We start from the raw sequence: 27017 nt of genomic DNA, 5'->3' as shown, positions 1-27017 counted from the left end.
AAGTTGATTAATTTTTCCAGTTCGGGGCGGGAGCAGGAAACGGCACCGATACAGTCATCAATGTACCAGAAAAAGAGTTGGGGGAGGGGGCCTGAGTAGGACTGGAACAAGGAATGTTCGACATATCCCACAAAAAGACAGGCATAACTAAGGCCCATGCGAGTACCCGCATGGAGAGACATTGCTTAGGTATCATAGCTTTATCTAGAAATCCCAAAAGACATTTTTCAGTGAATAAAATCATACAATTAGAACTGTCCTACCTTGTTGCTTCATGGAGTCCATTAGAAAAATAAAAAGGCATCAGATCATTATATTCATCAAATACTCCCCACTGAAGATGGGCCCATTCATGAACAAATACTCTACCTGTAAAAACAGATGTATTTTTGTTTAAAGTAATGAAACCAATGCCTTCATCTTCAGTGAGATCTAAATGGTATTGATACTTGTGAAAATTTAAATAATTTGTTATGACCAGGTGAGAAAGGGGTCTAGGGGTTCCCTCTCAGCCTTCACCTGGTCCTACTGTAACAGGGTTTAATTTTAAACAAACCGTATTTTTAGCTCCCCCTCAGTGAATCCATGTTCACTGATTTCCAATTGCAAGGGAAAGAAACAAGCCAAACAGGTTTTCTTAGATTTAAAGAAGAAAGGTTGAAATTTATTAAACTTAAACTCTAATTCGGTTAACACCTACGGATACATGATGCACCCACGCTAGCAGGCATACGCGATAAACACACATGCAGGTAGAGACAGAAAGGAGCATAAAAAATAAAGTGGAAAAGTTTCAGGCAATATCTGAAGATAGTGTTGGTTACTGTTCTTCGAGCTCGCTGTAGAGTCCTTGATTGTAGGTAGGACTTGCTTTTCGTTGGGGCCCAGTATACTTCTTAAACCTTGTTCGATGTAGAAGACTTTTCTCTCTTGAGGTTCACATGTCTTCAATGGGTCCAGAGGCTTGTGAGAAAGAGATGGAAGCAGACAGGAGAGGTCTTCTCAGTCCAGGAGCAAACAGTCTTTCTCGGTTCAAACTGTCTCTACAATTCAAAAAAAACTCCCCAAGTTGGCCAGCAGGTTAGTCAAGTCACCAACTGGTGTAACCATTTTTTTAAAATTCATTCATGGGATGTGGGCGACGCTGGCCAGGCCAGCATTTATTGCCCATCCCTAATTGCCCTTGAGAAGGTGGTGGTGAGCTGCCTTCTTGAACTGCTGCAGTCCATTTGGGGTAGGTATACCCAGAATGCTGTTAGGAAGGGAGTTCCAGGATTTTGACCCAGCGACAGTGAAGGAACGGCGATATAGTTCCAAGTCAGGATGGTGTGTGACTTGAAGGGGAACTTGCAGGTGATGGTGTTCCCATGTATTTGCTGCCCTTGTCCTTCTAGTTGGTAGAGGTCACGGGTTTGGAAGGTGCTGTCTAAGGAGCCTTGGTGCATTGCTGCAGTGCATCTTATAGATGGTACACACTGCTGCCATTGTGTGTCGGTGGTGGAGGGAGTGAATGTTTGTAGATGGGGTGACAATCAAGCGGGCTGCTTTGTCCTGGATGGTGTCGAGCTTCTTGAGTGTTGTTGGAGCTGCACCCATCCAGGCAAGTGGAGAGTGTTCCATCACACTCCTGACTTGTGCCTTGTAGATGGTGGACAGGCTTTGGGGAGTCAGGAGGTGAGTTACTCGCCTCAGGATTCGTAGCCTCTGACCTGCTCTTGTAGCCACGGTATTTATATGGCTACTCCAGTTCAGTTTCTGGTCAATGGTAGTCCCTAGGATGTTGATAGTGGGGTATTCAGCGATGGTAATGCCATTGAATGTCAAGGGGAGATGGTTAGATTCTCTCTTGTTGGAGATGGTCATTTCCTGGCACTTGTGTGATGCGAATGTTACTTGCCACTTATCAGCCCAAGCGTGGATATTGTGCAGGTCTTGCTGCATTTCTACACAGACTGCTTCAGTATCTGAGGAGCTGCGAATGGTGCTGAACATTGTGCAATCATCAGCAAACATCCCCACTTCTGACCTTATAATTGAAGGAAAATCATTGATGAAGCAGCTGAAGATGGTTGGGCCCAGGACACTACCCTGAGGAACTCCTGCAGTGATGTCCTGGAGCTCAGATGATTGACCTCCAACAACCACAACCATCTTCCTTTGTGCTAGGTATGACTCCAGCCAGTGGAGGGTTTTCCCCCTGATTCCTATTGACCTCGGTTTTGCTAGGGTTCCTTGATGCCATACTTGGTCAAATGCTGCCTTGATGTCAAGGGCAGTCACTCTCACCTCACCTCTTGAGTTCAGCTCTTTTGTCCATGTTTGAACCAAGGCTGTAATGAGGTCAGGTGCTGGGTGGCCCTGGCGGAACCCAAACTGAGCATCACTGAGCAGGTTATTGCTAAGGAAGTGCCACTTGATGGCACTGTTGATGACATCTTCCATCACTTTGCTGATGATAGAGAGTAGACTGATGGGGCGGTAATTGGCCAGGTTGGACTTGTCCTGCTTTTTGTGTACAGGACATACCTGGGCAATTTTCCACATTGCAGGGTAGATGCCAGTGTTGTAGCTGTACTGGAACAGCTTGGCTAGGGGTGCGGCAAGTTCTGGAGCACAGGTCTTCAATACTATTGCTGGAAAATTGTCAGGGCCCATAACCTTTGCAGTATCCAGTGCCTTCAGTCGTTTCTTGATATCACGCGGAGTGCATCAAATTGGCTGAAGTCTGGCATCTGTGATGCTGGGGACTTCAGGAGGAGGCAGAGATGGATCATCAACTCGGCACTTCTGGCTGAAGATTGTGGCAAATGCCTCCGCCTTATCTATCGCACTGATGTGCTGGGCTCCTCCATCATTGAGGATGGAGATATTTGTGGAGCCACCTCCTCCAGTTAGTTGTTTCATTGTCCACCACCATTCACGGCTGGATGTGGCAAGACTGCAGAGCTTCGATCTGATCGTTGGTTATGGGATCGCTCAGCTCTGTCTATTGCATGCTGCTTACGCAGTTTGGCACACAGATAGTTCTGTGTTGTAGCTTCACCAGGTTGACACCTCATTTTGAGGTCTGCCTGGTGCTGCTCCTGGCATGCCCTCCTGCACTCTTCATTGAACCAGGGTTGGTCTCCTGGCTTGATGGTAATGTTAGAGTGGGGGATATGCCGGGCCATGAGGTTACAGATTGTGGTTGAGTACAATTCTGCTGCTGCTGATGGCCCACAGCGCCTTATGGATGCCCAGTTTTGCATTGCTAGATCTGTTCGAAATCTATCCCATTTAGCACTGTGATAGTGCCACAAAACATGATGGACGTTATGCTGAATGTGAAGGCAGGACCTTGTCTCCACAAGGACTGTGCGGTGGTCACTCCTAACAATACAGTCATGGACAGAAGCATCTGCAGCAGGCAGATTGGTGAGGACGAGGTCAAGTATGTTTTTCCCTCGTGTTGGTTCCCCCACCGCCTGCCGCAGACCCAGTCTGGCAGCTATGTCCTTTAGGACTCGGCCAGCTCGGTCAGTAGTGGTGCTACCGAGCCACTCTTGGTGATGGACATTGAAGTCCCCCACCCAGAGTACATTTTGCGCCCTTGCCACCCTCAGTGCTTCCTCCAAGTGGTGTTCAACATGGTGGAGGACTGAGTCATCAGCTGAGGGAGGGCGGTAGGTGGTAATCAGTAGGAGGTACCTTGCCCATGTTTGACCTGATGCCATGAGACTTCATGGGGTCCGGAGTCGATGTTGAGGAATTCCAGGGCAACTCCCTCCCTACTGTATATCACTGTCCGGCCACCTCTGGTGGCTCTGTCCTGCCGGTGGGACAGGACATACCTGAGGATGGTGATGGCAGTGTCTGGGACATTGTCTGTAAGGTATGATTCTGTGAGTATGACTTTGTCAGGCTGTTGCTTGACTAGTCTGTGGGACAGCTCTCCCAACTTTGGCACAAGCCGCCAGATGTTAGTAAGGAACATATTGCAGGGTCGACAGGGCTGGGTTTGCCGTTGTCGTTTCCGGTGCCTCGGTCGATGCCGGGTGGTCCGTCCGGTTTTATTCCTTTTTATTGACTTTGTAGCAGTTAAGTCTGTGTGTGGATTCTCATGTCCTAGCAGACCCTGGAATGTCTCCTCATACACACAATATCTGGTGATCAAAGTCCCATTTTAGGGTAAGCGGATAAGGGAAGCCATCTCTCTTGTCTCTTTGGTATGCAAATATCCTCCAGCCAAGAGTCTGGCAGTCCTTGTAACAGGCCTTCTCTTCTTCCCAGCAGCAATTTGAAATTTAATGTCCATATGGCAAAATTAATGTGCCTCATTCTTGGCAGGTCGGGGCCCAGCATGACACCTCCACACTCAGCGGAATTAATGCGATTTGAGAAAAGTGCATTTCAGTAAAAGGGTCGAGAGAAAATATAAGATACAGGAAAAAAACATGCATCCCTCTCTCTCATTCATTCACATTAATTCTTAAATCCTAAAATTTATTACAGCCTGTCTTCTCTTGGCGGCTGTGCTGCTTTAACTATCCGTTTTTGGCATCCCAGTAAACATGTCATTTTTTGGGGGAAGCTTTTTCTTCAGTTTGCCCATTTCCAATGACTGCCTAGGGTCTTTGTTCCTGTTGAGGTTTGCAAAGGGGGAGGGTTAGATTTAATTAACCACAAGTTGGAATTTTTTCTCTCAGGGGAGTCAGTAGTTGGCAGGTCTATCCTGAACTCTCTTTCAGTGCTTTGCTGAGTCATGCAAAAGGTTTTGACTTCAGGGGAGGGGCAGTTCTCTTTTTTTCAGATTGTGAGGGTGGATTCTTTGCTAATCTCCCCTATGTCTTCTGGGACACTGCAGCCTGCAGGTATTTGTGCAGACTCTATTGCGCTCCACTGTCTCACTTTGACTATTTGAGGCATCACCCTCATGTTTTCTCTGTCCTGCTAGAGGTCTGTCTTTGTCTCTGCAGGTTCCTGTACATGCTGTTAGCAACTCGTGAGGTGCTTCTAACGTCTGCATTTACATAGGAGGATGTGGGGTCTAACTTTTCAAGTTTTTTGAGATTGGCTGACCGGAGAGTAGCGGTTTTCATCTGGGATTCCTCCCGGACATCCTTTAACCTAACCTCTTGGTCACTTTTTCCCCTTCCCTGTCTAACCTTTTGCCAGCCTTGTGCCTTCCTGTCCCATTTTGTTCTCAGCAGGGGTCCCTTACAGTTCACCAGCCCTCTGCTGGAGGGTCCTCCTAACACTGGTACAGGACTTAGGGGTACAGGTTTCACTGCAGGTTGGGGTGTCCCCTCAACCTGGCGCATGTGACAACACCTGTAGTACTCCACCACATCTTTGTGGAGCTTTGGCCAGTCAAACTGCTGTCTTATGCGTGTTTTGGTCTTTTGGCATGTATATACTGGCATGTACAGCCACTGTAATCTCATGGGCCCTTCTTAATATTTCTCTCTGGTACCTCTGCAGCACCACTAACTGGTGAACTACTGTGCTTACTCTCAGTTCATTGAGGAGAACTCCATTTCCTCATTCTTTAAATAGTAGCAATCAGGGACTCCCTCTGCTTCACTTTCAGACTGGGCAGCCTGTGCTAACGCTTGCAATACTGGGGCTCAGCTAGGGAAAATCCATTTAATTCATTCCCTGGGTCTCCTAACTTCCCAAAGAAAGTCTCTGAGAAACAGACCTCATGGTGATCTGCCTGCAGTGCCAATTCAGTCTCTTCTGGGGCAGCTGGTTTGATCATGGCCTGATCCACCACACATTCAGGGAAACTGCAGAGGTCCATCTCCCGCCACTGCCCTGTTTCTCTAACCTCCTGCGATCTTTCCTTCATACTGGGGGGGGGGGGGGCTACCACCTTTACCCCCCGCCAGATTATTACCTAGGAGCAGGTCAACCTCGTCCACAGGCAAACTAGGGACAATCCCTATAGTCACCGGTCCTGAAACTAGGTCGCGCTCGAGGTGCACCTGGTGTACAGGTACAGGTATACACTGCCCTCCAATACCATTCACCACCATCCTGATGTTCATTGCACTCTCTGGGGGAAAGGTCAGGCCTTTTTCAGGGAAAAGGGATCTCGTGGCCCCTTTGTCCCTGAGGATTACTGTGGGCTTGCTTGCCCCACGCGAGGGGTATGAGGTTCTTTCCCTTCAGATATAAAACCCTGATAACCTTCAGGAATCCTATTGAATTTTCCTGCATTTGTAGTCATAAGCATTATGGGTCTCACTCTCACTGCAATTAAAGCCACAGCTTGTTCTGCTGTGCTTTGCATCAGGTTCCCATCTTCACTGAGCGGGTGTGCCCTGATTAACCCTACAGATTTTCCCTTTAGTTTGCAGCAGTCAGCTTTTAGATGACCTGCCTTATTACAATGGAACCACTCAGGTCTCTGGGTCTCACTCCTGCTCACAGCAACTTCCTTTTTGGCTAGAGGAGGGCCCCCTGTGTCTCTTGCTTTTCTTTCTCTCTCAGGACTGCTTGGGCTCCTATCACCTTCCCATCCTTTGTCCTTTTCGGATTTGTGGGGATGCCTAGGAAAGGTTTTCCTGTAGGAAACCAGCTTATGGATTTAAAAAAATTCATCAGCCAGAATGGCTGCTTGCCGGGCTCTCTGAACCCGCTGCTCCTCTACATGTGTTTTTATGGAAAGTGGGACAGAGTTTTTAAATTCCTCGAACAGAATTACTTCTCTGAGATTCTCATAGCTGAGCTATACTTTAAGAGCCCTCAACCACTGGTCAAAAGCTAGCTGCGTGCTTCTTTCAAACTCCAGGTAAGGTTGATCACTTGCTTCTTGCGGGTTCTAAACTTTTGGTGATAGGCTTCGGGTACTAATTCATATGCCCTGAGGATAGCATATTTTGTCAGGTCATAATTTGATGAACTCTCATCTGGCAACAGGGAATAAATCTCATGGGCTTTTCCGGTTAGCTTGCTTTGTAATAAAGGAGGCCAGGTCTCAGATAGCCATTTTAGCTGCCTTGCCAATCTCTCAAAGGACACAAAAAATTCTTCCACATCTTCCACATCTTCCTCATTGAATTTTGGGATTAGTTGAGATAGTTTTAACAATTTTGTACCCAGCCCTATGCTCCTCAATATTGGCCATGCTTTCACTGGGGTTACTCTGTCGCCCCCTAGTTAACTCAAGTCATCTCAGCTCTCTCATGTCACATTCTTTCTGGAAGATTCTTTCTCTTTCTCTCTCCTGTCTTTCTTTCTTTCTCTCCTCTCTCTTTTTCTTCACATTCCTTCTGGAAGGTTCTTTCTTTGTCTCTCTCTCTCCTGTCTCTCTCTTTCTCCCTCCTCTAATTCAAGTTTCCTCTGTTCCAATTGTATCCTTGCTAGCAATAACCTGTTGGGGTTAATTTCTAACCCTGCTTCTGCTTCTTCAGATTCAAGGAAAAATGGTTGGCCACTTGTCTTAGGAGTTCAGACTTCCGAGCCTTGTCACATACAATGATCCCACACTGCTCAGCCATTTTCCTCAACTCCTCCATTGACAGTGCTTATAACTTTTCCCAAGATAAATCACCCTGGCTTGGGGAGCCACTAGTTTCAGTTGCAGACATGTTAGTATTCAAGCATACACAACCACAAGAAAATCTATTGAAATCTTGCTCTTTTTTGATTGGGAACAATCTGGCTTCCCACTTCCAATTTCTCTCGTTTGTCTGTGGGTCAAATCCTAGACAAGCCCCTAATTTCTGTTATGACCGGGTGAGAAAGGTGTCTAGGGGTCCCCCTCAGCCTTCACCTGGTCTTACTGTAACAGGGTTTAATTTTAAACACACCATGTTTTTAGTTCCCCCTCGGTGAATTCTTGTTCGCTGCTTTCCAATTGTAAGACAAAGAAACTAGCCAAACAGCTTTTCTTAGGTTTAAAGAAGAAAGGTTGAAATTTATTAAACTTAAACTCTAATTTGGTGGTTAACACCTGCAGATACAGGACGCGCCCACGCTAGCATTCATACGCGATAAACACACATGCAGATAGGGACAGAAAAGAGCAGAAGAAATAAAGTGGAAAAGTTTCAAGCAATATCTGAAGATAGTGTTGGTTACTGTTGTTCGAGCTTGCTGTAGAGTCTTTGATTGTAGGTAGGTCTTGCTTTTCGTTGGGGCCCAATATACTTCTTAAACCTTGTTCGATGTAGGAGACTTTTCTCTCTTGAGGTTCACCTGTCTTCAGTGAGTCCAGAGGCTTGTGAGAAAGAGATGGGAGCAGACAGGAGAGGTCTTCTCAGTCCAGGAACAAACAGACTGTCTCAGTTCAAACTGTCCGTACAATTCAAAAAAGAACTCCCAGCAGGTTGGTCATCTGACCAACTGGGCGTAACCACTTCTGTGTTTGTGGATTCTCTTGTCCTAGCAGACCCTGGAATGTCTTCTCTTACACACAATACCTGGTGATCAAAGTCCATTTTAGGATAAGTGGATAAGGAAAGTAATCTCTCTTGTCCCTATTGGTATGCAAATAACCTCCAATCAAGTTTTTTTCAGGTTTTTTTTCAGGTTTGCACTTGCTGCTGTTCAATATTCAGTGTATTCACACCTAATCTGTACTAATGCTTTGTCTTTCAACACACCATTAACATATTGTTTGCCTTTGCTCCGTGACCTTTTGGTCAGCTATGTTGCCTGGTCCAATCTGCACCTTCTCCTTTGTTATCTCTTGCCCCACCCCCACCTCACTTGCTCATTATCTGTGACTTTTCTAATATTTGTCAGTTCCGAAGAAGGGTCACTGACCCGAAACGTTAACTCTGCTTCTCTTTCCACAGATGCTGCCAGACCTGCTGAGTGATTCCAGCATTTCTTGTTTTTGTTTCAGATTTCCACCATCCGCAGTATTTTGCTTTTATATTACCTCCAATCAAGTGTCTGGCACTCCTTGTAACATGGCTTATCTTCATCCCAGAAGCAATTTGAAATTTAATGTCCATATGGTGAAAATTAATGTGCCTTATTCTTGGCAGGTGAGGGCCCAGCATGACAAATGGCACGCTTCTCTCATATATGTAAAATACACTCAGTAGAATGAAGTTATTTTGTGGTGTGAGCATAACAAGAAAAGTTTGCTACTGCAAACATAGAGCAAATCTGTCCTCCTAAACCTCCAGAACTTTTCTTCAGTGATTAGTGATTCAGTGATGATCAAAAGGGATTACAGGCCTGCATCATTTCAAGTCCTATACCCTGGGGAAAAGCAAATGTAGCAGAGATCTCTTGAAATCATAAAACATCAACGCATGCTACTTTTATAATTCATGGAGTGCTGAAAGTATAGCAGGCTTGGCACTCTTAATTATTTCAGGGGTAATGCCATCCTTTCCAGGGGCTTTTCCACTGGCTAGAGAATCAATGGCATCACTGAGTTCTGATTTTGTTGGCTGTTCGCCCAGCTCTTCCATGACTGGCAGAGACTGGGCTGCATTGAGGGCGGTATCAGTGACAACATTTTCCCTGGAGTACAGTTCTAGGTAGTGCTCCACCCAGCGGTCCATTTGCTTGCGTTGGTCAGTGATCGTTTCCCCGATTTAGATTTGAGGGGGGCGATCTTCTTGATGGTTGGCCCAAAAGCTCTCTTAATGTCATCATACATTCTTCTGATATTTCCGGTGTCGGAGGCCAGCTGAATACGACTGCATAGGTGTTGCCAGTAGTCATTTGCACAGCGCCTGGCTGTTCTTTGTGCAGCGCTTCTGGCTACTTTCAGTGCTACAGATGTTAACTCGCTGGGGGCTTTCTTGTAGTTCAACAGTGCAACGCTTAGCAGCTATGATAGGTTCCAGCTCTTCAAAGTGAGATTGAAACCAGTCTGCATTCTGCTTCACACGTTTGCCAAAGGTGGTCATTGCTGAGTCATAGATGGCGTCTCTGATGTGGGCCCACTTGGTGTCATCATCCCCTGCAGGAGTGTTTTGAGGGGCTTTTTCAAGTGAATTTAGAAACTTATGTTACAGGTGTGGATAAGAAATTCTGTTCATGTTGATGCGCGGGCGGCCCTTCTGCTTGGATGCAGCTTCTTTGGTTTGAGTCTAACTTTGCAGCACTCCAGGGAGTGGTCGGTGTCGCAGTCCGCAGAGTGGAAACTGCATGTGATTTGAACGCTGTTTAAAGAGGCTCGCCTTGTGATGATGAGGTTCAGCTGGTGCCAACGACATGATCTTGGGTGTCTCCAAGAAACCGGGTGACAGGATTGAGTATGAAAGAACAAGTTGGTGATGCAGAGGTTATGATAGGTACACAACACCAGCAGTTTCTGTCCATTCTCATTCATCCTTCCAATGCCATAGCTCCCAAGGCAGGAGGGCCATGAGTCGTGGAAGGGGGTGCGGGGGGCAGGGGGAGTGGGGGGTGCGAGGGGGGAGGGGGAAAGGGGCTGCAAAGGGGGAGGGGGAAGGGTGTGTGAGGGGGAAGAGGAGAGAGGGTGCGAGGGGGAGGGGGTGCGAGGGGGGAGGGGGTGCGAGGGGAAGAGGGTGCGGGGGAAGAGGGTGCGAGGAGGGAGGGGGTGCAAGGGGGAAGGGGCATGGGGAGGAAGGGGTGCGGGGGGAGGGGGAAGGGGGTGTGAGGGGGAAGTTGGTGCGAGGGGGGAGGGGGGGAAGGTGGTGCGAGGGGGTGGGGGGTCAGTGCTATGGCCGACCGCGATATGGAGCTTCTTCTCCCGGGATCCAATCAAACATTTTCCGTACGAGACCAGCGGGGGGGCCGAGGCCTCACTGGGCCTTTGGCATGCGCTCATCGTCACCCCAGTCCGGGCACTGCAGCTCCGGCTCTGACGTGACCCTGTAGCGGCTCCAACATTAAACGAGCAGCAGGAGTTTGAGCTCTCTGCGCGCATTCCCTTTGTTAGGCCGGCCATCTTCGATTAAAATTAAACGTGGTATATATGGACATCTCTAATTCTAAAACTTAAAGACTACCTATGCTGTTGTTCTTTAGGAATTCAACCCCAGGGACTAAATTTCGGCAAACTGGGCATCCACAAGCGATTTAATATATTCAGTCATTAAAGGCAGCACTCCTTTGCATACTTCAGTGTCAGGCTGCATTTCCCCTGAAATAATCAAGAGTGCCAAGCCTGATATACTCTCAGCACTTTATGAACTGCTTTGTCTGTGCTGGGAAGAGGGAGCAGTACCACAGGACATGCGCGATGCCAATATCTTCACCCTCTATAAGAACAAGGGCAACCGCGGTGACTGCAACAACTACTGTGGAATCTCCCTGCTCAGCATAGTGGGGAAAGTCTTCGCTCGAGTCATTTGAAACAGACTCCAGAAGCTGGCTGAGCATGTCTACCCTGAGGCACAGTGCGGCTTTCGAGCAGAGAGATCCACCATTGACATGCTGTTCTCCCTTTGCCAGATTCAGGAGAAATGCCACGAACAACAGATGCCCCTCTACGTTGCTTTCATAGATCTCACCAAAGCCTTTGACCTCATCAGCAGACGTGGTCTCTTCAGACTACTAGCAAAGATCGGATGCCCACCAAAGCTACTAAGTATCACCACTTCATTCCATGACAATATGAAAGGCACAATTCAACATAGTGGTGCCTCATCAGACCCCTTTTCTATCCTGAGTGGTGTGAAACAGGGCTGTGTTCTCGCACCAACACTGTTTGTGATCGTCTTCTCCCTGCTGCTTTCACATGCGTTCAAGTCTTCAGAAGAAGGAATTTTCCTCCATGCAAGATCAGATGGCAGGTTGTTCAGCCTTGCCCGTCTTAGAGCGAAGACCAAAGTACGGAAAGTCCTCGTCAGGGAACTCCTCTTTGCTAACAATGCTGCATTAACATCCCTCACAGAAGAGTGTCTGCAGAGACTCATCTACAGGATTGCAGCTGCCTGCAACAAATTTGGCTTAACCATCAGCCTCAAGAAAACAAACATCATGGGACAAGACATCAGAAATGCTCCATCCATCAATATCGGCGACTATGTTCTGGAAGTGGTTCAAGAGTTCACCTACCTAGGCTCAACTATCACCAGTAACCTGTCTCTAGATGCAGAAATCAACAAGAGCATGGGAAAGGCGCCCACTGCTATGTCCAGACTGGCCAAGAGGGTGTGGGAACATGGCGCACTGACACGAAACACAAAGTCCGAGTGTTTCAAGCCTGTGCCCTCAGTACCTTGCTCTACGTCAGCGAGGCCTGGACAACTTATGTCAGCCAAGAGCGACGTCTCAATTCATTCCATCTTCTCTGCCTCCGGAGAATCCTTGGCATCAAGTGGCAGGACCGCATCTCCAATGCAGAAGTCCTCGAGGCAACCAACATCCCCAGCATATATACCCTACTGAGTCAGCGGCACTTGAGATGGCTTGGCCATGTGAGCCGCATGGAAGATGGCAGGATCCCCAAGGACACATTGTACAGCGAGCTCATCACTGGTATCAGACCCACCGGCCGTCCATATATCCGCTTGAAAGACGTCTGCAAACGTGACATGAAGTCCTGTGACATTGACCACAAGTCATGGGAGTCAGTTGCCAGTGATCGCCAGAGTTGGCAGACAGCCATAAAGGCGGGGCTAAACAGTGGTGAAGCGAAGACACTTAGCAGTTGGCAGGAAAAAAGACAGAAGTGCAAGGAGAGAGCCAACTGTGTAACAGCCCCGACAACCAATTTTATCTGCAGCACCTGTGGAAGAGTCTGTCGCTCTAGAATTGGCCTTTATAGCCACTCCAGGCGCTGCTTCACAAACCACTGACCACCTCTAGCCATTTACCCATTATCTCTCGAGACAAAGAGGCCAAAGAAGACTTTTATAATTGTAATCTTGTGCATGTGCATCTGTATGAGTGTGAAAGAGGGTGTAGTTGCATAGATTCAGGTGTGGAACAATAAACATTGATCTTTCTTTGAAAACTTACGAGCAAACCTGTCATTTGTCTGTTCTAGACAATTAAATCACTCATGAGCTAAAACACTTTTTTGTTAAACACGCTGCCTTCAGTCAGTTGTTAGGTCCACGTGGTGAGGGGTTTCGGTGGTTCCCACTGATCAACTCCCACCTGACCACAGCAAGTGTTTTTTTGTTATGAGGGTTTAACCCCTTTGTGTTTTATTTGTCAAATAAACAGACAGCGACAGGTTTTCTTCTAGTTTAAAGCATAAAATCAATTATTTATTGATCAAAACTCCTTATCTTGAAATTGGCACAATCATTTCTAATCATGCATTCACTCGCACTCACACACACACACGCACACACACACAAGAAGAGACAGATATAGAGGAAAAAGGAGTAAGTGGTTGTAAGTGGGGTAGGTTTTGGTGAGTTACGTTAACCTGTTGAAGTCTCTTGGAAGTCAAGTTCTCGTCGGTTGCAGGCCTCAGGTGTTTGAAGGTTTCTCTTTTGGTTTAAAATTCAGTTGAAGACAGCGGATCACTTCTAATTCACTGCTGCATAAGTAAAGATGTAGAATTCTACAGCAGGACGCTTCCATTCAGGTTTGCTGGATTTCTCCCAGCCCCTTATCGGGAAACAAAATTCCTGGATGCTTCGTTCTGGGTGTCTCTCTTGCTGTCTTCAGGGAGCTACTTTTAAGGTCAAAAATGGTTTCAAACCTATACTCTCTGTGGGAGATGTGGTTGTCCCTCCCTGTGGTGGCCAAAAATGAAATCGGATGTTGCTACTTCACACCTTCTTTGTTTCAGAAGAAACCTTTCAGTTCAAAAGTGTCAATCAGAATAATCCGGTTATGATGTTTCCACTTCTTTGTTTCAGAAGAACGCATTAAATTCAGGAATGTTTCAGGATGGGTGTAATTGACCCCTCCCAGCTCAAATGGTATTACTTTGTCCCTGTCAGACAGGTTGAAGATCCAAAGGCCAGATCATTTACCTTTGGTGGCCATTTTTAGCAGCATTATGCATTTTTTTAAAAAGGTAAAGTCAATTTTTATATCTCTTCAGTTTTAGTCTTTAGTTTTTCTATCATCACCTTTCTTGTTTGCATGACACTGTCGCGAGGTGAAAAGGGCTGTAACAGTGGTATCATAAAAAATACTCTGTTTTCCCACGTTAGTGACAGTACTGTTGCAAGGTTTCTGAGTATGGAGTAGAATTGGTGTGTCAAAGGATTTGCTGAGAACTTTAGTGCTCTATTGACCTGATAGGAGAAGAGCTGAGAAATGTTTTGTTTGTAACATTGCTTTTACTTTTTTCACTAAGGCTGCTTACTTTCAATTTTGCCTTCATCGCACCTTCCCTGTTGTTGCATGTCTGTGCATGTTTTCATCACCTTCAGGATTATCAACTGGAATCATGTTCACTAAATAAGCAGGCATAAGTCAGTGCTTAAAGCACATGCGACAATGGTGTTAATTTGCTGAAATTAATTTACCTTTTGAGCCATAAACAGCGGTCAGACTGTTGTTTAGTATAAAGTTAGGGGTGAAATGAATATACCGCCCCTTCTCACCACATCCACCATACTGCAGAGTGTACGGGTCATCTCCATATCTACGGTATGGGTCAGCAATGATCACATCAGCCTAGGAAAAGACAATTGGATGTTTCCATGTGAGAATCTCAGCAATAAACACACATACACAACAAAGGAGTTCACTGCCTACAGCAGCAATGGGGATTCTCCCAATCTGTTGCCATACTTTGGCCAGTCATGTGCAAGTGTAAATATTCTAACGAATTATATTTGTGTTAGTTATAGAATAAGTAATAGGTTATAAATTATAAGTTATAGAAATGCAGGGAAATCACAGATTTGTGTTTTATTCATTCATGGGATGTGGGCGTTGCTGGCCATTCTTGAAGCAGCTGAAGATGGTTGGGCCTAGGACACTAGGCTGAGGAACTCCTGCAGTGTTATCCTGGATTGACCTCCAACAACCATAACTATCTTCCTTTGCGCTAGGTATGACTCCAACCAGCGGAGAGTTTTCACCCTGATTCCCATTGACTCCAATTTTGCTCGGGCTCCTTGATGCCATGCTTGGTCAAATGCTGCCTTGATGTCAGGGGCAAGGGCAGTCACTCTCACCTCACCTCTGGAGTTCAGCTCTTTTGTCCATGTTTGGACCAAGGCTGTAATGAGGTCAGGATCGGAGTGGCCCTGGCAGAACCTAAACTGAGCGTCACTGAGCAGGTTATTGCTAAGCAGTGCCGCTTGATAGCACTGTCGATGACACCTTCCATCACTTTACTGATGATCAAGAGTAGACTCACAGGCCGGTAATTGGCCGGGTTGGGCTTGTCCTGCGTTTTCTGTACCAGACATACCTGGACAATTTTCCACATTGCCAGGCAGATGCCAGTGTTATAGCTATACTGGAACAGCTTGGCTAAATGCGCGGCAAGTTCTGGAGCACACGTCTTCACTACTATTGCCAGAGTGTTGTCAGGGCCCATAGCCTGTGCAGTATCCAGTGCCTTTGTTTATTTCTTGATATCACGTGGAGTGAATTGAATTGGCTGAAGTCTGGCATCTGTGATGCTGGGGACCTCAGGATGAGGCCAAGATGGATCATCCGCTCAACACTTCTGGCTGAAGATTGTTGCAAATGCTTCAGCCTTATTTTGTGCACTGATGTGCTGGGCTGCCCCATCATTGCGGATGGGATATTTGTGGAGCCACCTCCTCCTGTTACTTTTTTGTTCTCTACGACCATTCACGACTGGATGTGGCAGGACTGCAGAGTTTAAATCTGATCCGTTGGCGGTGAGTTCATTTAGCTCTGTCTATTGCATGCAGTTTACGCAGTTTGGCATGAAAGTAGTCCTGTGTTTTAGCTTCACCAGGTTGGCACCTCACTCCTGCAGTCTTTATTGAACCAGGGTTGGTCCCTGCCTTGATGGTAATGGTAGAGTGGGGGATATGCCGGGCCATGAGGTTACAGATTGTGGTTGAGTACAATTCTGCTGCTGCCCCACAGCATCTCATGGATGCTCAGTTTTGCATTGTTAGATCTGTTCAAAATCTATCACATTTAGCCTAGTGGTAGTGCCACACAACATGATGGAGAGTATCCGCAATGTGAAGACAGGACTTTGTCTCCAAAATGACTGTGGTCACTGCTACCAATACTGTCATAGACAGATGTATCTGTGACAGGCAGATTGGTGAGGATGAGGTCAAGTAGGTTTTCCCCTCACCAGACCCAGTCGAGCAGCGATGTCAGTAATGGTGCTACTGAGCCACCCTTGGTGATGGACATCGAAGTCTCCAATCCAGAGGACATTCTGCACACTTGCCACCCTCAGTGTTTCCTCCAAGTGCTGTTCAACATGGAGGAGCACTGGTTCATGAGCTGAAGGAGGGGGTGAAGGGAAGCTTCTGGCTAGTGGGTGGGTATCAGCAGGAGGCTTCCTTGCCCATGTTTGATCTGATGTCATGAAGTCTGGAGTCTGGGTAGGCGGTGGCGTAGTGGTATTATCACTGGACTAGTAACCCAGAGACCCAGGGTATTTCTCTGGGGGCATGGGTTCGAATCCCACCACAGCAGAAAGTGGAATTTGAATTTAATTAATAAATCTAGAATTAAAAAGCTAGTCTAATAATGGCCATGAAACCATTGGCGATTGTTGTAAAAACCCACCTGGTTCACTAATGTCCTTTAGGGAAGGAAATCTGCTGTCCTTACCTGGTCTGGCCTACATGTGACGCCAGACCCACAGCAATGTGGTTAACTCTTACATGCCCTCTGAAATGGCCTAGCAAGCCACTCAGTTGTACCTAATTGCTACGAAGTTAATAAAAAGGAATGAAACTGGACAGACCACCCAGCATCGACCTAGGCACCGGAAACGACAACGGAAAACCCAGCCCTGTCGACCCTGCAAAGTCCTTACCAACATCTGGGGGCTTGTGCTAAAGTTGGGAGAGCTGTCCCACAGACTAGTCAAGCAACAGCCTGACATAGCCATACTCACGGAATCATACCTTACAGACAATGTCCCAGACACTGCAATCACTATCCCTGGGTATGTCCTGTCCCACCGGCAGGACAGACCCACCAGAGGTGGCGGAACAGTGGTAAACAGTAGGGAGGGAATTGCCCTGGGAGTCCTCAACATCGACTCCGGACCCCATGAAGTCTCATGGCATCAGGTCAAACATGGGCAAGGTAACCTCCTACTGATTACCACCTACCGCCCTCCCTCAGCTGATGACTCAGTACTCCACCATGTTGAACATACTTGGAGGAAGCACTGAGGGTGGCAAGGGCTCAAAATGTACTCTGGGTGGGGGACTTCAATGTCCATCACCATGAGTGGCTCGGTAGCACCACTACTGACCGAGCTGGCCGAGGCCTAAAGGACATGGCTGCTAGACTGGGTCTGCGGCAGGTGTTGGTGGAACCAACAAAAGGGAAAATCATACTTGACCTTGTCCTCACCAATCTGCCTGCTGCAGATGCTTCTGTCCATGACTGTATTGTTAGGAGTGACCACCGCACAGTCCTTGTGGAGACGAAGTCCCGCCTTCACATTGAGGATACCGTCCATCGTGTTGTGTGGCCCTATCACCATGCTAAATGGGATAGGTTTCGAACAGATCTAGCAATGCAAAACTGGGCATCAATGAGGCACTGTGGGCCATCAGCAGCAGCAGAATTGTACTCAACCACAATCTGTAACCTCATGGCCCAACATATCCCCCACTCTACCATTACTATCAAGCCAGGAGACCAACCCTGGTTCAATGAAGCGTGCAGGAGGGCATGCCAGGAGCAGCACCGGGCATACCTCAAAATGAGATGTCAACCTGGTGAAGCTATAACACAGGACTATCTGCGTGCCAAACTGCGTAAGACGCATGTCATACACAGAGCTAAGCGATCCCATAACCAACGGATCAGATCGAAGTTCTGCAGTCTTGCCCCATCCAGCCGTGAATCGTGGTGGACAATTAAACAACTAACTGGAGGAGGTGGCTCCACAAATATCCCCATCCTCAATGATGAGGGAGCCCAGCACATCAGTGCGAAATATAAGGCGGAAGCATTTTCCACAATCTTCAGCCAGAAGTGCCGAGTTGATGATCCATCTCGGCCTCCTCCTGAAGTCCCCAGCATCACAGATGCCAGACTTGAGCCAATTGTTTCACTCCGCGTGATATCAAGAAACGACTGAAGGCACTGGATACTGCAAAAGCAATGGGCTCTGACAATATTCCGGCAATAGTACTGAAGATCTGTGCTCCAGAACTTGCCGCGCATTTAGCCAAGCTGTTCCAGTACAGCTACAACACTGGCATCTACCCTGTAATGTAGAAAATTGCCCAGGTATGTCCTGTACACAAAAAGCAGGACAAATCCAACCCGGCCAATTACCGCCCCATCAGCCTACTCTCTATCATCGGTAAAGTGATGGAAGGTGTCATTAACAGTGCCATCAAGCAGCACTTGCTTAGCAATAACCTGCTCAGTGACACTCAGTTTGGGTTCAGCCAGGGCCACTCAGCTCCTGACCTCATTACAGCCTTGGATCAAACATAGACAAAAGGCCTGAACTCAAGAGGTGAGGTGAGAGTGACTGCCCTTGACATCAAGGCAGCATTTGACCGAGTATGGCATCAAGGAGCCCTAGCAAAACTGAGGTCAATGGAAATCGGGGAAAACACTCTGCTGGTTGGAGTCATACCTAGCACAAAGGAAGATGGTTGTGATTGTTGGAGATAAATCATCTGAGCTCCAGGACATCACTGCAGGAGTTCCTCAGGGTAGTGTCCTGGGCTCAACCATCTTCAGCTGCTTCATAAATGACCTTCCTTCAATCATAAGGTCAGAAGTGGGGATGTTCACTAATGATTGCACAATGTTCAGCACCATTCGCGACTGCTCAGATACTGAAGCAGTCTGTGTAGAAATGCAGCAAGACCTGGACAATATCCACGCTTGGGCTGATAAGTGGCAAGTAACATTCGCGCCACACAAATGCCAGGCAATGACCATCTCCAACAAGAGAGAATCTAACCATCTCCCCTTGACATTCAATGGCATTATCATCGCTGAATCCCCCACTGTCAACATCCCAATGGTAGGGACCACCATTAACCAGAAACTGAACTGGAGTAGCCATATAAATACCGTGGCTACAAGAGCAGGTCAGAGGCTAGGAATCCTGAGGCAAGTAACTCACCTCCTGACTCCCCAAAGCCTGTCCACCATCTACAAGGCACAAGTCAGGAGTGTGATGGAATACTCTCCACTTGCCTGGATGGGTGCAGCTCCAACAACACTCAAGAAGCTCGACACCATCCAGGACAAAGCAGCCTGCTTGATTGGCACCCCATCCACCATCTTCAACATTCACTTTCTTCGCCACCGACGCACAGTGGCAGCAGTGTGTACCATCTGCAGGATGCAATGCACCAAGGCTCCTTTGACAGCACCTTGCAAACCCGTGACCTCTACCACCTAACTGGAGATTCAGCACTCTGAATCTGCCTGAGGCTCTTTTTTTTCTTTCTCCAATCCTCTAAATCCCTTGACATCCATGGTTCACTGGACTTGTTGGTCCTATCCTTCACCTTAACAGGAACATATTGGCTCTGAACTCTCACTATTTCCTCTATGAATGACTCCCACTGGTCTGATGTAGACTCTCCTACAAGTAGCTGCTCCTAGTCCACTTTGGCCAGATCCTGTTTTATCATATTGAAATCTGCCTTCCCCCAATTCAGTACCTTTATTTCCGTTCCATCTTGTCCTTTTCCACAACGACCTTAAATCTTACAGAGTTATGGTCACTATCCACGAAAAGCTCCCCCACTGACACTTCTATCACTTGCCTGGCTTCATTCCCTAAGATTAGGTCCAGTACTGCCCCTTCTCTTGTCGGACTTTCTATGTGCTCACTCAAAAAGCTCTCCTGTATGCATTTTAAGAATTCTGTCCCCTTTAAGCCTTTTGCACTAAGCCTATCCCAGTTGATATTGGGGAAGTTGAAATCTCTTACTATTACCCGATTATTTTTACACCTCTCTAAGATTTGCCTACACATCTGCTCCTCTATATCACCCTGACTGTTTGGAGGCCCATAGTACATTCCCAGCCAAGTGATTGCCCCCTTTTTGTTTTTAAGTTCTACCCAAATGGCCTCATTTGAGGAACTTTGTAAGATATCATCCCTCCTTACTGCATTAATTGGCTCTTTGATCAACAGTGCAATGCCACCTCCTCTTTTACCCCCTCCCCTGTCATGCCTGAAGATTCTATACCCTGGAATATTGAGCTGCCAGTCCTGTCCCTCCCACAACCATGTCTCTGTGATAGCAATAACATCATATTCCCATGTGTTAATCAACAGCCTCAATTCATCTGCCTTACTAGTAAAACTCCTGTCTTGTATTATTCACTTGTGCCTTAACAGGTCTATATTTGCTCTGCCTTCCAGACTGACTCAGTTTCTCTTCTATATTTGACTGTGCATCACCCCCTACTGTACCTCCACTCTATATCCCATCCCCGTCAAATTAGTTCAACCCCTCCCCTAACAGCACTAGCAAACTTCCCAGCAAGGATGTTGATCCCGTTCCGGTTCAGGTGCAACCCGTCCCACTTGTACAGGTCCCACCTTCTCCAGAAACAGACCCAGTGATCCAGGAAACTAAAGCCCTCCCTCCTGCACCATCACCTCAGCCACGCATTCATCTGCTCTATCCTCCTATTCCTATACTCACTAGCACGTGGCACTGGGAGTAAACCAGAGATTACAACCTTTGTGGCCCTGCTTTTTAATCTGCTACCTAGCTCCCTAAATTCTTGTTGCCGGACCTCATTCCTCTTTCTGCCTATGTCGTTGGTACCAATGTGTACCACAACCTCTGACTGTTCACCCTCCCCCTTCAGAATGTCCTGCAGCCGCTCTGTGACATCCTTGACCCTAGCACCAGGGTGGCAACATATCCTGGAGTCACATTTACGGCCACAGAAATGCCTATCTATACCCCTTATGATAGAATCCCTTATCACTATAGCTCTCCCACTCCTTTTCTTCCCCTCCTGTGCAGCTGAGGCACCCGTGGTGCCACCGACTTGGCTCTTGCTGTATTCCCCTGAGAAGCTATCTCCCCCAAAAATATCCAAAGCGGGAAATCTGTTGGAGAGGGAGATGGGCCCAGGGGACTCCTGCACTACCTGCCTAGTTCTTCTCCTCTGCCTGGCGGTCACCCATTCCCTTTCTGCCTGAGCAGTCTTTACCTGTAGTGTGACCACCTCCCTGTACGTGCTATCCACGATGATCTCAGCCTCGCAGATGCTCCACAGTGTCTCCAGCCGCCACTCCAGATCCGAAACGCTGATTTCGAGTAGCTGCAGCTGGAGACACATCCTGCACACATGTTCGCCCTGGACACTGGAAGTGTCCCTGACTTCCCACATTTCACAGGAGGAGCACTCCACATTGCCGAGCTGCCCTGCCCTGACTTACTCTTAATTTATCCCCTTAAATTACCCAAAAATTAAAGAGAAGATTAGAGAAAACTAGAGAGAACATGAGAATAAAAACAGAAAGTGCTGGAAATACTCAGCAGGTCTGGCAGCATCTGTGGAGAGAGAAACAGAGTTAACCCTTTCAATCTGTGACCTTTCAACAGAACAGGATATGAGAATAGAATGGCTGTCAACATGAAAGGTAACCCAAAAATCTTCAACCAGCACATAAATAGGAAGCAGGTAATATGAAGTGGGATGGGGCCTGTTCAGGACATAGAAGGTGATATATGCTTAGATTCAGGGCAAGGTTAGAATACTTAATCAAAAACAAGAAATGCTGGATTCACTCAGCAGGTCTGGCAGCATCTGTGGAAAGAGAAGCAGAGTTAACGTTTCGGGTCAGTAACCCTTCTTCGGAACTGACAAATATTAGAAAAGTCACAGATTATAAACAAGTGAGGTGGGGGTTGGGCAAGAGATAACAAAGGAGAAGGTGCAGATTGGACCAGGCCACATAGCTGACCAAAAGGTCACGGAGCAAAGGCAAACAATATGTTAATGGTGTTTTGAAAGACAAAGCATTAGTACAGATTAGGTGTGAATATACTGAATATAGAACATCAGCAAGTGCAAACCTGAAGAAAAACAACCTGAAAAAAACAGTGGGTAAGCAAACTGAACAAACTAAGATGAAATGAAATAAATGCAAAAAAAGATTGTAAAAAATGTAAAAAGGAATGCAAAAAAAAAGGAAGAAAAAATAACTAAAAATGACTAAAAATGAAAGTAAAGTGGGGGGCTGTCATGCTCTGAAATTATTGAACTCAATGTTCAGTCCGGCAGGCTGTAGTGTGCTTAATCGGTAGATGAGATGCTGTTCCTCGAGCTTGCGTTGATGTTCATTGGAACACGGCAGCAATCCCAGGACAGAGATGTGAGCATGAGAGCAGGGGGGAGTGTTGAAATGGCAAGCAACCGGAAGCTCAGGGTCCTGCTTGCGGACTGAGCGGAGATGTTCCGCAAAGCGGTCACCCAGTCTGCGCTTGGTCTCCCCAATGTAGAGGAGACCACACTGTGAGCAGCGAATACAGTATACTACATTGAAAGAAGTACAAGTAAATCGCTGCTTCACCTGAAAGGAGTGTTTGGGGCCTGGGATAATGAGGAGAGAGGAGGTAAATGGGCAGGTATTACACCTCCTGCGATTGCAAGGGAAGGTGCCCTGGGACGGGGACGAGGTGGTGGGGGTAATGGAGGAGTGGACCAGGGTGTCGCGGAGGGAACGATCCCTTCGGAATGCTGACAGGGGAAGGGAGGGGAAGATGCGACTGGTAGTGGCATCACGCTGGAGGTGGCGAAAATGGTGGAGGATGATCCTTTGGATATGGAGGCTGGTGGGATGAAAAGTGAGGACAAGGGGAACCCTGTCACGGTTCTGGGAGGTTCTTCAAGAAAGGTTGTAAAGACATTCCTAGTAACTACAGGTTGGTCGGTTTAACATCAGTGGTGGGTAAGGTTTTCGAAACAATCATCAGGGAACTCTAAATACACAGTCAGCCACGACTGTGTTAAAGTTCCTTGTATGCTATGAGAGATTCGTACAGGAGTGCATGGTGACCTGGAACAGTCCAGGATCAGCCTAGCACTTTTGGTCACAGAATCATAGAGTTGAACTTTATCAGCGCACCGCTGATATGGAAGTGCCGTCGCTGAGACCCAGCGATATTACACACGGGGGCTCATTTAAATGGAAGGGGTGGAACGGCTGCCCCCAATGACGTAGAGGAGGCGGCCTCCACGTCCCCGACAACGGTGTCCGGTGCCACCGCACAGGGGCTGGCGCCATTTTTAAAGGACCTCAGGCCCTTCATGAGAGATTTGAATCTTTAAAGGGAAATTACCTTTTAAATTTTTTAATTAAAAAGGAAAGGCAGGAGGCCCTTTCACACCCCCTCCCTCCCCAATGTTTTATATGCTAATTTGACAGACATTAAAATGTAGGAAAGTAACTTGTGAACATAAGGAGGCTACAAAGGGATATAAATAGCTTAAGTGAGTGGGCAAAGATCTGGCAAATGGAGTATAATGTGGGAAAATGTGAAATTGCCTATTTTGGCAGGAAAAATAAAAACGAAACATTTTATCTAAATGGTGAGAGATTGCAGATCTCTGAGATGCAGAGGGATCTGGGTGTCCTAGTGCATGAATCGCAAAAGGTTAGTATGCAGGTACAGCAAGTAATTAGGAAAGCTAATAGAATGTTATTGCTTTTCGCGAGGGGATTTGAATACAAAAGTAGGGAAGATATGCTTCAGAGTTTGCAAGTTCTCCCTGTGTCTGCGTGGGTTTCCTCCGGGTGTTCCGGTTTCCTCCCACATGCCAAAGACTTGCAGGTTGATAGGTTAATTGGCCATTATAAATTGCTCCTGGTATAGGTAGGTGGTAGGGAAATATAGGGACAGGTGGGGATGTGGTAGGAATATGGGATTAGTGTAGGATTAGTATAAATGGGTAGTTGATGGTCGGCACAGACTCGGTGGGCCGAAGGGCCTGTTTCAGTGCTGTATCTCTAAACTAAACTAAAACAGATATACAGGGCATTAATGAGACCACATCTGGAGTACTGTGTACAGTACTGGTCTCCTTATTTAAGGAAAGGTGTAAATGTGTTGGAAGCAGTTCAGAGGGGGTTTATTAGATTAATACCTGGAATGGGCAGGTTGTCTTATAAGGAAAGGTTGGACAGGCTAGGCTTGTGTCCGCTGGAGTTGAGAAGAGTAAGAAGTGACTTGATTGAAACATATAAGATCCTGAGGGGTCTTGACAGGGTGGATGTGGAAAGGATGTTTCCCCTTGAGGGAGAATCTAGAACGAGGGGGTCACTGTTTAAAAATAAGGGGTCGCCCATTTAAGACAGAAATGAGGAGAATTTTTTTCTCTCAGTGGGTCGTGAGTCTTTGGACCTCTCGGCCTCAAAAGGCAGTGGAAGCAGAGTCTTTAAATATTTTTAAGGCAGAGGTAGATAGATTCTTGTTAAGCAAGGGGGTAGGCCGGAATGTGGAGTCAAGTTTACAATCATATCAGCCAAGAAGCCATGATCATTTTGAATGGCGGAGCAGAGTCGAGGGGCCTTCTCCTGCTCCTAGTTCGTATGTTCGTATATCTGCTACCTCAGCTACCAGTGCAGTCTTCTGCCATTTCCCCTAGCACTGCCAGATCTTGGAGCCACTCCCTGCCCTCACTGATTCCAAGCTGTGTACTCCCTCCTCCCACTATTACTGCCAGACCCCAGAGATACTTCCCAATATTACTAAAACCAATAAGTCCTCCAGGATCCCACAACCCAGTCACCAGCACTGTTGAGCCTATGTCTGTTAGGCTTACAAACCAGTAAGAGAGAAAAAACTAACACAGAGGTAAAGAAAGTTATAATATTCTGAACAACTAATGTACTGTCTTCATGATAAAATAGACAGCACTGTGGAATTCAATCCCCAAAGCAACAGCACAAATTCTAGAACACCAATAGAAACAACCTGAACTTATTCTGACACCAGTGACTGACAATTTAATTGTTCATTGCAAAGTATAACTCCCTCTTTTGTTGTCAAATAGGCTATTCCCAGCCTCACTGTGGGAGAGCTGTTAAGTAATAAATTATCTTCAGGTCAAGTAGGTATTAAAGAAAATCTTTTGAAAGTGTCAGATTCCACTCGGAATTTCCTCCGAGCTGCTCCTGTTCCACCACTGAAACTTTGATATAAGTTCGGTGCAAGAACCTACAAGAACCCATGTGAGAACGGGGTTTTCGGGAGGAGTTACAGCGGCTGAACAGGAGCAGACTCGAGAAGATTGTCAGTCTTCACCGTTCAATTCTTACCTTCTCATAGGATTGAGTAGTGGGTCTCTGAACTGAGCTGGAACTAACCGGCCATGTAACAGGCAGCAGGATTTTTACATCTGAAAAATAAACTTGCTGTTTGGTAGCTCGGTACAGGTAGGAGGAGGCTTCAGTCACCATTTCCTGTAAGGCAAACACAGGTTTAATATCAATATCTCATTATATTAATCAGATGTGAGGGGGAAGAGGATATAACATATTCCTTTAACTCTCCCTCCTCTCACCAAATCCTGAATTCTAAACAATAAAATGCAACTTGAAGAACATACAATGTCTCAAAGCAACAGATATTAGATCTTTTCAGACAGCAGGTCAATATCTCACCTGAATATTTTCAATAAGCTTGTCGTTATATTGGATTCCAGGATTAATAGCGATAACTATATCCATTATTCTCCAATTTTACTTCAGAACAGTTTATAATACAAGCAGAGAGGAGACAGCTGAACACGAAGCCAAAGGGGTTTTGGAACAGCATCATTGCATTCAGACCTTGGTCTGTTCAAAAATGTTGTCTGCATGTCAAATAACACATTTGCGAGCAACGCCCACATCCCAAAATTGATTTTTTTAAAATTAACTGAGAGTGGTACTTGGACTCAGAAAAGGTTGTGAAATTGGACCAGAAGGTGCCAGCCTATTCCAAGTGCTCAGAGTTTACCAGTCTTAACATGACAATGAGTTGGATCAGAAACTGAACTGAAACTGCCAGAACTTACAAGAAAACATTCCTGGAATTAATCCAATGAGACACCCTACTTTTGGGAACAGATTGAGTCAAATGCGGTCAACTTGATTTGTGACTTCAGTCCCATCAAAATTAAGGTGTGATGCTAGCGTAGTGGTTATGTTCCCAGCAAGTAAGCTAGAGACTGAGCCTCTGGGGACACATCATGGCAACTGGTAGAATTTGAACTCAATGAATTCATAAAAATCATGAATTGAAAGCTGGTCTCAGAAATGATGATTGCTGTGAAAATCCATCTGGTTCACTAATTCTGCTGGTCTGGCCTACGCGTGACTCCAGACCCACAGCAATGTGGGTTAACAGCCCTCTGAAATGGCCCAGCTAGCTATTCAGTTGTACAGCTACACAAAAGTTGAAAACGAATAAAACCAGGCGTACCACCCGGCATCGACCTAGGCACTGGAAATGACAACAGAACACCCAGTCCTGTCAACCCTGCAAAGTCCTCCTTACTAACATCTTGGGGGCTTGTGTCAAAATTGGGGGAGAGCTGTCCCATAGAGCAGTAAAGCAACAGCCTGACGTAGTCATATTCACAGAAACATACCTGACATCCAAAGTCCCAGACATCACCATTCTGGGTATGTCCTGTCTCATTGGTAGAAGACACTCACCAGAAGGTGGTGGCACAGCAGTATACAGTTGGGAGGGGTTGGCCTGGGAGTCTTCAATATTGGCTCTGGACTTCATGACCTAGCATAATCCCTCATTCTACCATTACCAGCAAGCCAAGTCCTGATTCATTAAAGAGTGCAGGAGGGCATGCCAAGAGCAGCACCAAGCATACCTAAAAATGTACTGGTGAACCTGGTGAAGCTACAACACAGGGCTAATTGCATACCAAACAGCAGAAGCAGCATGCGACAGACAGAGCTAGCTAAGCGATCCCACAACCAATGGATCAAATCAAAGTGCTGTCGCACCTTAAATTTTTGTGTAGCTCCAGCTGCCCTC

General features: G+C 46.7%; 1 protein-coding gene across 1 annotated transcript in view; it reads right to left on the bottom strand.

Moving 5' to 3' along the window:
- The window catches only part of LOC137373183 (calcium-activated chloride channel regulator 1-like), a 59137-nt gene extending 33344 nt beyond the window's left edge, over positions 1-25793 (bottom strand). The window contains 5 exon segments of the mRNA XM_068038039.1: positions 264-369; positions 14361-14511; positions 25295-25438; positions 25640-25697; positions 25699-25793. Of these exon segments, the coding sequence (XP_067894140.1) occupies positions 264-369; positions 14361-14511; positions 25295-25438; positions 25640-25697; positions 25699-25793 (554 nt within the window).
- Positions 25794-27017: the final 1224 nt, after the last annotated feature.

This window comes from Heterodontus francisci, chromosome 8 (genome assembly GCF_036365525.1).
Source record: "Heterodontus francisci isolate sHetFra1 chromosome 8, sHetFra1.hap1, whole genome shotgun sequence".
In the NCBI taxonomy this organism is placed as follows: Eukaryota; Metazoa; Chordata; class Chondrichthyes; order Heterodontiformes; family Heterodontidae; genus Heterodontus; species Heterodontus francisci.
This window is presented reverse-complemented; position numbering and strand designations above follow the sequence as displayed.